The sequence below is a fragment of the Alosa alosa genome, chromosome 11 (genome assembly GCF_017589495.1).
Source record: "Alosa alosa isolate M-15738 ecotype Scorff River chromosome 11, AALO_Geno_1.1, whole genome shotgun sequence".
NCBI classification, from domain to species: Eukaryota; Metazoa; Chordata; class Actinopteri; order Clupeiformes; family Clupeidae; genus Alosa; species Alosa alosa.
In genome coordinates this window covers 31,388,181-31,398,049 of record NC_063199.1, presented here as the reverse complement: position 1 = coordinate 31,398,049, position 9,869 = coordinate 31,388,181, and the positions used below count along the sequence as shown (strand labels likewise).

The 9,869-nt window shown below is 40.6% G+C and overlaps 2 protein-coding genes across 2 annotated transcripts; both read left to right on the top strand.

The window, feature by feature from the left end:
• Positions 1–1,946: 1,946 nt before the first annotated feature.
• Positions 1,947–5,369, top strand: zgc:172145 (Ferritin light chain, oocyte isoform-like). The gene is made up of 3 exons (XM_048257265.1): positions 1,947–2,360; positions 2,959–3,105; positions 4,355–5,369. The coding sequence occupies exons 1-3, from the start codon at positions 2,193–2,195 to the stop codon at positions 4,649–4,651; spliced, it is 612 nt and encodes a 203-aa protein (XP_048113222.1). The 5' UTR covers positions 1,947–2,192; the 3' UTR covers positions 4,652–5,369.
• A 1,355-nt stretch (positions 5,370–6,724) lies between these two features.
• On the top strand, positions 6,725–8,581 carry myod1 (myogenic differentiation 1). Its single transcript, XM_048257072.1, has 3 exons — positions 6,725–7,383; positions 7,584–7,659; positions 7,785–8,581. Exons 1-3 carry the CDS (start codon positions 6,877–6,879, stop codon positions 8,015–8,017), a joined length of 816 nt encoding a protein of 271 aa, XP_048113029.1. The 5' UTR covers positions 6,725–6,876; the 3' UTR covers positions 8,018–8,581.
• The last annotated feature ends 1,288 nt before the right edge of the window (positions 8,582–9,869 follow it).

The window sequence follows — 9,869 nt, the reverse complement described above, 5'->3', positions numbered from 1 at the left end:
GGATTTAGGGAGGTGAGTGTAAAGGAGGCGAACATAAGTAAAATGTATTTATAATTTATGTATAATTAAACTTAAATTGGCACATCCAAATATTTTCAGAAGTACAGCAAAAACATCTTGTAATCGAAAGATTTCAATGCAAATGCACTCAGATCCAAAGAAGATACAAGTCCACGACGATGAATACTGACGCCATCAGCACAGGCACTGTATGTGTTCAACAGCGTTCCTGACCGCATTCCCCTGTCTGTCGTTGTATAAAGAGAATGTGAAGTGCTTTTGCACACCTCCCTTGGAGAAGACAGGGTCACCAACATCAGAAAAAAGGATGCTCCCGCACACCGTCTTCATTTGCAGTTAAAACTTTACATATCGCAACGTTTTGGTCAGATGACCATCATCAGGCAAATAGCTTCCTTTTTTCTGGTGTCATTGTATAAAGCCCATGTGTGATTGGTTCCTGGGTTTTCTGTGATTTCGCAAGTTGCTGTTAATTCAAGTCAAGTCCGCCAGACGGATCTTCAGAGCAAATTTGAAAATGATCGCAGATTCGTCTGGGTTCACCCAGGCTATCAGGTCTTTTGACATTATATACAGTGGCTTGGCATGACTATACAGATAGGGGCGGGGGGAGTATATAGGCCTATTTAGTAGCCTAGTTATACTATTTAATATTTATTTTGAAACAAATCAATCCCTATGCAACTTCCTATGAGTTACAAAGCATATGTTAAGAATGTTTTAATAAGCGTAGGCTGAGCTAAAAAATAAAAACGTCTCCAATCTTGAAAAACAGGAGTACATGGGGATGAAATAAGGCTGAATCACACAGGAACTGCTTTTTTTACCTTTTCTGAAAGCTAGGGATCACAATCATAACACTTAAATGTTTAAACAGAGATAGCAGAATTTGATACAATTATTCAGGGTTTAGCAAAACTCCCATGTTTACTAAAATGTTTGCAACATACAGTCAATTAATGAAAGGAAATTCAAGAAAGAAGGTGATTCTTGCGTTTCATGGAGCGTGCCTGTAATTTGCAACACTTAAAGGCCAGCCAGGGTGCTTACTTGTGCTTGTTCCAGACTTCAGAGTGTCAAGGGTGCTGGTGCTGTTGACCTTAGGCTGGACAGGAGCAGGGTGTTCCTCTTCCTTCCCCACTGTGCCAACGGGTCCTCGGGGGATACCCCAGCCCTGCAGTGGCATGGGGCCGTCCCCCAAACAGCAGAGGATCTCCCCCCCCGGGGGTCAGAGCGACAGGCATATGGGGGTGCACTAATCCCCAAAGGCTTCGAGTGTCGAGACAAGTGGAACAGTGGCATATCAACATATCATAACGTATAGAGGGACACACAGTACAAATGGGCCATCAATCAATAATGGGCCACTGTGGACCGCTCAGCCAATCCCTCTTCATGTGGTCCTGGATCTGGTGGTGGGGGTGGTGATTAACTGTAGCGTAATGCGAGGTAAAGCATGCTGGGTGACAACAACTGTCTACACAGAGGAGTCAACAGGTCAGCCATCCTCAGGACTCAGGCAGGAGAGGGAGGGGGATCTGACTACCCCTAATCAGGCCACTGTTCCCTGTCAGTCAGAGGAAAATGGCATTTATGACCAAGCTGTGGTCAAATTTTCTGCAATAATTACAGACAAAATGATTATTGGTAGTTAAGAATAAATAATTGAAAAGAGTTTGTCTTACTATAAAGACGGAAATGGTCGTGGCAATTGACATTAGGCTACATGAGTTTCAGGTAATATTAAGTTCTAACATATAAAGATGTCATAGATTTAGATTGTGCGTAGCCTAGCTTACTTAGAACCCATGTATGATATTAAAAGAGACAAGGTTAAGCCCACTTTTCTATTTAATGGCAGAAACGTTTATCAAGCCAGTCCCTTTGACAGCGCGCCGTGTTTAGCATGCACCGGATGAACTTGACATGTCGAACGGGAAATGATTTGACACTGTCCTTGCGTCTAAATTTAATCGCGCTCGAGCAACCTCCGACTGTAAACAATTCAAGTCTGGTGTATTTGTATGATAATGCTTTAATTGACCAACTACCGTACGACGTCATAAGGGATGTGAAGAAATGTAAAAGCGCAGGAGGCGCTGGTGCAACTTGATCACTATAATAATTCTTCCGCGAGTTAGCCTACTTGAAGCCACTGCCGCGAAACAAACATGTCGGAGCCCAGCGGGAAAAGATTAAAAACCAACCTGCCGATCTGTAAGACGCACCGTGTATTTGTCGGTAGTAAGGTTAAGCAGAATCTCCCAGCAGTCGTGGAGGAGAGTCTCTGTGGCGTTTCGACCTTAATTATGGAAATCGCTTACAGACTTCAAGCACTGGTAAGGGGTATCAGTTACACTGACTTTGATGTATTAGGATTACATTGTTACAATAACGAATTATGGGTATGCATAGCATGTATAAAATAAAGATTCACGTGGGGAAATTAATAGCCTACAATATAGAGATTTTTATGTATAAACTTCCTTGTATCCTTGTATCCTTGTATCAATCATAGCCTACACCAGTTCATACTTAGGATCGAATGTGTTGGTATGTGACGTCACTGACTGTGTTAATAAGCAAAGGTAAGACCTACATTAGTCAGAAATCAGACATGGAAATGGCAAACTGATAAAATTATCTGCAACTGCATTTCTTAATTATTCAGTAGGTCTACACGGTTTATTCAGTATTGTAGCCTAGGCTACTCCAAAGCAAAAGCAGTCAGACAAGTTTCCTCATCTTAAAAATTCAGAAGATATTTCCTCATCACCTTGATGAAACAGTGGACAGAAACATTCTATATTTGTATCAATGACTGGACAGTTGCACAGTTTTAGAGAGCACATTTGTGTGTTCATTGGTGATTGGCACAATGCAAATGCCCAGTTAAGTGGATTAAAGCCATAACCGTGACCTCAATCTCTGTTCCAGGGAAAGATATTTGAACAGGATAACTTGGCCCTTCCTAGAGTTGCAAGTTTCTTCCAACTGCAGTCGGAGAGGGAGCAGGAACAGGCAGAAGCCATGCTCCAGTATCTGAATGAGCGTGGAGGACAGTACTGCAATAAAGACATCAAGGTAAAGCCTGGCCTTCTAACAATGGCTGAGCCATCACATACTCACAGGCATGGTACTACTACACAAACCTGCCCAGAGATATGAAGATGTATTAGATAAACATGTGGAGATAAACACATCAAATCCAAACCTTGACCACTGACGACCTCAGAATTCTCAAAAGAAACTACTTCATGATACAACACATACACTTAAAACATGCTATTGAAAATCTGAGTAAATCAATTGGGAAAAGTGTGAAAATACACGCATTAATGTCACAGACTGCATAACTGCAGTCTTGTCTTTCTCTTTTTAAAAATAATTAATGAACTATTGGACCTACGGTCATATCCTTCCTGATTTTTCCTCCTGAAAATTAAAAGAAAGAAAGCCATTAAAAAATAAAGTAATAATAAATAAAGTAAAAGGTTAATGTAGGAAAGAAGGAAAAAGATGGGGAACTTGAGTATAGGGGAAGAGTGTAGTCGAGGGGATGGAGGTGGGGTGGGGGGGTTGGAAACCCCCCCTGGGGGTTGAGGGGATCTCTGTCCTAATGCCTGTCGGGGTATACGTTTCCTCTGAGTTCCGGAAAATTGGCGAGATTAATGTGGTGGCAGAATGGCGGAAGGACACTGCATTAATTGTAGTTCCAGATGTAAGCCGTGGCACGGCCACTGGTGATGTGTGCGAGGCTCAGTTCCTCTCTTGCGCTGGGTTTTATGAGTCATGTATAATCAATCCGGACTGGGACAACTTGGGGTCCATCAGCAGCAATTTGGAACACCTTGTTATCCATTGATCTGCCAAAACATTGTGTGGTTATAAATGTTCCTATTTTTCCATTGTGCAACCATGTTTAAGCCATACATTGAGTTTTTACTTACTTTTATATTTATGTTTTTAATTCTTAATAATGTATAGGTTGTATTTGTTTCCAATTTATAAAAGTAATTTGATCTTTGACAAAAAAAGGTCAAACAGGTGTTGCATGAAACATGGACTTTCCGACCAAAAACATTCCTTTGCACAGTTGTTGTTTATTGTTTTATTGAACTAAAAGCAGAACAAAAAAAAAAACAGAAAAAAAGACTTCAAACCTTTAAAAGTTTAACTTCAAATTTTATCCAATGGCATTTGTAGACAATTTTTTCCAAGTCTCTGTTCTCTTTTGGACCTAGTCAGCATAGGATAACTTTTGTGGATTTTTGCCCATTGTGTGTGTGTGTGTGTGTGTGTGTGTGTGTGTGCGTGCGCATGCGTTTGGCAGAGACCCGGTAGTGAGGCGGTGTGCGGTCTGCTCCCTGCCCTGGAGTTGACACTGGCGCAGTGGAAGGAGGAGATGGCCGTCATGATGGAGCTCTCCCAACTCGCCCGCGAACACAGCGACCCTCACTCTGCAAGCGTGGTCAAGAGCCGCTTCCTAACTCCGCTCGTCCCGAAGGTCAAGCTGCTCGGCGACCTCTTGACCAATGCCCGGAGAATGGGCTGCACGGCTGATGGAGCGAGTGGCTACGGAGAATACCTGATCGACCAGCTCCAGGAAGAACTGACCTCCAGTGCTTGAGCTTCCTCACTTCCTGCTCCTCTCTGATGGGTGCATAAAAACCAGGCTGGTTTAGGCCGCATCTGAATCTGTCCCGTCTGTGCCTCTTTCTCTAGTGGTTCTGTTCAGCCAAGGGAAGTTTAACCTGTAACATGTCCGCTTGATGTAAAGTGTTTTGTAGAGAGTGTTTTGTGACTTGTAGGGAACTTTTCTATAGGCTGACCTGTCAGTATTGGCATGGGAAAGGCAGGCCCGTTTTGAATTATAGTAGTAGGCTGTATTAAATGTTTTCAGCACAGTCACATTTAAATTGTAATAATAGACGACTAGTGAATACACTGTTCCTATGGCCTTTGTGAATAGATTCTCCTGAACTTTGTTGTTCCAAAGATATTTTCCTTTTGAAATTATTTTTGATTAAAAGAATATATGTTCATACACATTTGTAGACCAGCCATCACTCCATTTGTTTGACATGACATAAATTGTCAGACCACAGTATTTACGTCTGTAGTCACATTGACACATTATGCATCTGTAAGAAATACTGGACTGTCACAGAAGTAGACATTATGCACTATATTTTGGGAGCATGTCAAAAAGGTGTGGCAAAGGTTTTTGCCTTGTCATTTTATTGTGTTTATTTTTTGAGCCTTCACAGTATTGTCTCTATTTTGAACTTGAACTTTGAAAAAGACTGTTACAAGCATTTTGAAATAAAGTCTTGAATTCAGAAGTATATTTTTATCTAGTTTATTAATATGATATGAGGTGGCAGGACTATAGTGAAAGAATAAGAGGTTAATTGTGATGCTTATAATATCAGGGGTCACTGAGGTCAAACAAGCTTCAAACGATGGAGCAGGCTTATAGGCCACTTGATGAATTTGCCATCTCAGGATGGGCAGTACACAATTGCAAGAAACTCACTGCTGCCATCTATTGTCGAAGGCTGATAATCTGCAACGCTGGATGAGAATCATCCATTATGATGGTCATGGCTGTCACATACAGCCTGCGAAGAAATGTAATCCAAAATCAAAGGAAAACACCATTGTGGATAAATGCAGAAACAGACACTACCACAGTGGAGATATTTTTTGTCAAAGAAAAAGGTTACAATATTGTTACACGAACGTTACAATACTGATTCTATGGGAACACTGAAGGCAGTAGTATAATGTGATATGTAGGCTAGGCCTATATGAGGCATTTTATTAAGTGGCATCATTGGTTTCAGGATATTTAGGCCTCATCGTTAATTGCATAATTACATATGGCCTAGGTCTACCACCCAACCCAGTTCAAAATCAACATGTGATATAAGACAATTGCATATTCAATCCTTAATTAAAGCCTAATATTTGACATTAGTATCGTCTCATGTGAGTTGAATTATTGTTTCACATATTAACATATTTTACAGCAAAGGTAGGCTGATGACAAGACCTCTTAACATAAAAGTATACCTGTAATATCTAATGACATCATGTTATCTCTTAATGTATGCCTTTGATGGGCTCATGCCATTCTTTGCTCTAGATAAGTAGCCTACCCGGAAGATATTTCGGTTAGGCTGCTTAATTGAATCAGCCCACTCGTGGTTTAAACATGGTTGTACAATTTATTTTGTACTACTGGCCGACTTTTTCAAACTTCTACAGAAAGATAAGAAGGAAATTTCGTTTTTATTTTTAAACAGAAGTTTTTCTTTTTTTTTAGATCTTGCTACTAACATCGGTGATGTAAAGTTCCATGGCACTTTGTAAAAACCTAATTGTTTGCACGGATCGCCATGTTCAGGTTGCGCAAACTCAGTGTAGCCTAATCAGTGTTCATAAGCTGAACATTGGTTATTGTCCCTATATTGATACAGTTATTAGGGTAGGATATTTGAGTTATGGTGATGATTATAGACTGTTAAATGACTATAAGTTAGGTCTTGGGGTACATATTACCGCATTATTTTCTACCCCACGCCCACACTACGGCGCACATTTCCATTGGACAGCCTGGCGAGGGACCACGCCCACAAACTTTAGCAAGTAGCATAAAAAACACTCGAGCGCTCTCATCAGCAACAGGTACCACAAGGGTACGAACGGCCAGAGTGGAACAATTCTTCTCAAACGCTCAAACAGTTTATAGATTTGTCAACTGAACAATTGGGCCAAACGTACCTTGTGTTGTGATAGCTAACAAATCAAACTCGTGCGTAACAGAATCATTCTAACTTTTGCACAGAGATGGAGTTGTCGGATATATCCTTCCCCATAGCGTCCGCAGATGACTTTTATGATGACCCGTGTTTCAATACCAATGACATGCATTTTTTCGAGGACCTGGACCCAAGGCTGGTTCATGTGGGCTTGCTTAAGGGAGACGACCATCACATTGAGGACGAGCACGTACGGGCGCCAAGCGGACATCACCAGGCGGGCAGGTGCTTGCTCTGGGCTTGCAAAGCCTGCAAAAGGAAAACCACCAACGCCGATCGCAGAAAGGCGGCCACCATGCGTGAGAGGAGACGCCTCAGCAAAGTAAATGACGCGTTCGAGACACTGAAGAGGTGCACTTCTACCAACCCTAACCAAAGGCTTCCGAAAGTGGAGATTCTCAGAAATGCCATCAGCTACATCGAATCCCTCCAGGCTCTTCTAAGGGGTCAGGATGAAAATTACTATCCCGTTCTGGAGCACTACAACGGCGACTCGGACGCATCCAGTCCCAGATCCAACTGCTCCGATGGAATGGTAAATAAATGAACAAGCACCATACAAACATGCCAGTTGAGGGATTTTCAAAATATACATTATAATAGCAGTTATTTGAAGTAGCCTACATTCATGACACCGATTGAATGACTTAATTGACACGGTATCGACATGTTGAAAATAATCCATGCCTGATCACTGATCAATTTGACAATTTTCTACTTTTTTTTAATCTACAGATGGATTTCAGTGGTCCCACATGCACGTCCCGGAGGAGAAACTATGACAGCTCTTACTTTGCAGAAACACAAAATGGTAAGTGTTGGAGCATCCTTTCGCGTATCCAGAATTAACTGCACATTTTTACGCATTCATAATTCTACTTTACTTCAACAACAGTCAATTATAGCTCGTTTTTCTCTCCCATTTTCTCCCACCAGATAACCGAAACAGTAAGAATTCCGTAGTGTCCAGTCTTGACTGCTTGTCCAGCATTGTGGAGAGAATCTCGACAGAGACACCCGCATGTCCCATGCTGTCGGTTCAGGAAGGATCCGAGGGAAGTCCCTGCTCTTCCCAGGAAGGCTCTATCCTCAGCGAGATAGGAGCGTCCGTGCCATCCCCCACTAACTGCGGCCAGCCACCCCAGGACCCCATCTACCAAAATCTTTGAAGATTTGATGAATAACTTCGCCACAGTAGCGACGACAAAGGCAGTGGAATGAACTGCACATTTCTGAAATGATCGCGACCACGAGGAGAACAAACGGACTGTAGTGTTTAGCTCTAAAGCTGTGTATGCAGAGTGAAGAAAACGAATGCAAACGAATGCATTCTCTTTTCGTCTGTAAGAAACGGTGATGGTGTTCAAGCGACTGGAGGGAATTGCAGTTTCTTAAATAGGCATTTCAAAGAATTTCAATGTGACCATTAATATAAGACTGTTTTTGTACATATTTTCCTTCACCAGTTTATATGAATATATATTTTCTTTCCTGACTTTTCATGAGAAAAAAGCCATTTTGAATATAGGCTATGATAAATTTAGAGGACCAGTTTTGTATATGTGTACATGTAAATAAGAATTGTTAAAAAGCATCAAACAAACAAAACTAGCATATTTAATTGTTGCCTGTTTGGGACGCTTAGTTATTTGTGTCAGATTGTTATACTTTATATTTATACATCTTAAAATGTTGTCGACTGAATTATTAAAATAAATTTATTTATAAAGTAGCATTAATGTGTTGTGAAACTGTTTGATTTTAGCTCATTTATTCATCCTGCTTCATGCAAGAATAATTACCAATTTCATATTATAGTGGCCTAATCGATGTAGTGCGTATTAGCCTACATCGATATTCCACTGATCCATATGAATTTAAAGAAAGCTTTTTATAAACCTTATTCTGGTGTAAATGCATGAATGACAACGATAAAGATAGAGAAAGTGAATTGACTTAAGAGTGTCCAGAGTGAACACAGTATTCTAATGACCACATCCACCCCGCCTAAAAATATATAGGCCTAATAATTTTTATTAAGAAAAGACAGTCATCTGCTAACAATAGACATGTATTATAATAAACATAAATTCTAATTTTGCCTTAGCCTACTTTTTAAATGTATTTGTTGACCATTGCCACCAATTTATCTTGACACATTTCATGAAATATGATAACATGATCAATTATGACAGCTAAATTCAGTATTGCTATAATTAATCATATTTTATATGCAGTTTTACCGCTTTGCCAAGCTTGGATCTATCTGTAGCCTACTATTTAATAGCCCTAGTAAAATAGCTCCAAGAGGTTAGCAGGTTCGTTCTAGAGTTGAAGTGTCATATTGCAGATATGTAGAAGATCAGTTCAACATTCTGAATTGCTTTAATGTTTCTGCAATTTACTACATTGGATACCTCATATATTATTGCGAATCAAATAGGCTATTTATTTTATTTAATGAACTACACAGACGTCCTTCGCTCATGAACATTTTAAGGTAGGTTATGAACTCACGGCACGGATTACATGCAAGTGTGGATTTTCTGCTATTTCCTCAATGATCATAGATAGGCTCATATTTAAATTTTGTAGTTTATGGACAACAAAAACAATTCGAGAGAGAAAAGTCAAAAAAGAAGTTTGCGTTATAACGTATAGTGTGAAGAATCTCGTTGACATTGGACTTCGACTAGGGCCTACATGACGCCATATCATTTTGATGAATATTCATCCCGTACAACTAAGTCGATCAAGTTTACCATGAACATGTCGAACATCACAGGTTTTTGTAGGCAACGGGCTTCCACTTTCTTGAAGTGTATGGGGCTCCGCTCGTTTACTCCAAACTCCCTAATGACGACAGTATGGCGCCATCATGTGTAATCATAGGAATACTACACAACAAAGTTGTTCTCTCTCTCTCCTTCTCTCTCTCTCTCTCTCTCTCTCTCTCACACACACACACACACACACACACACACACACACACACACACACACACACACACACCACACAGAA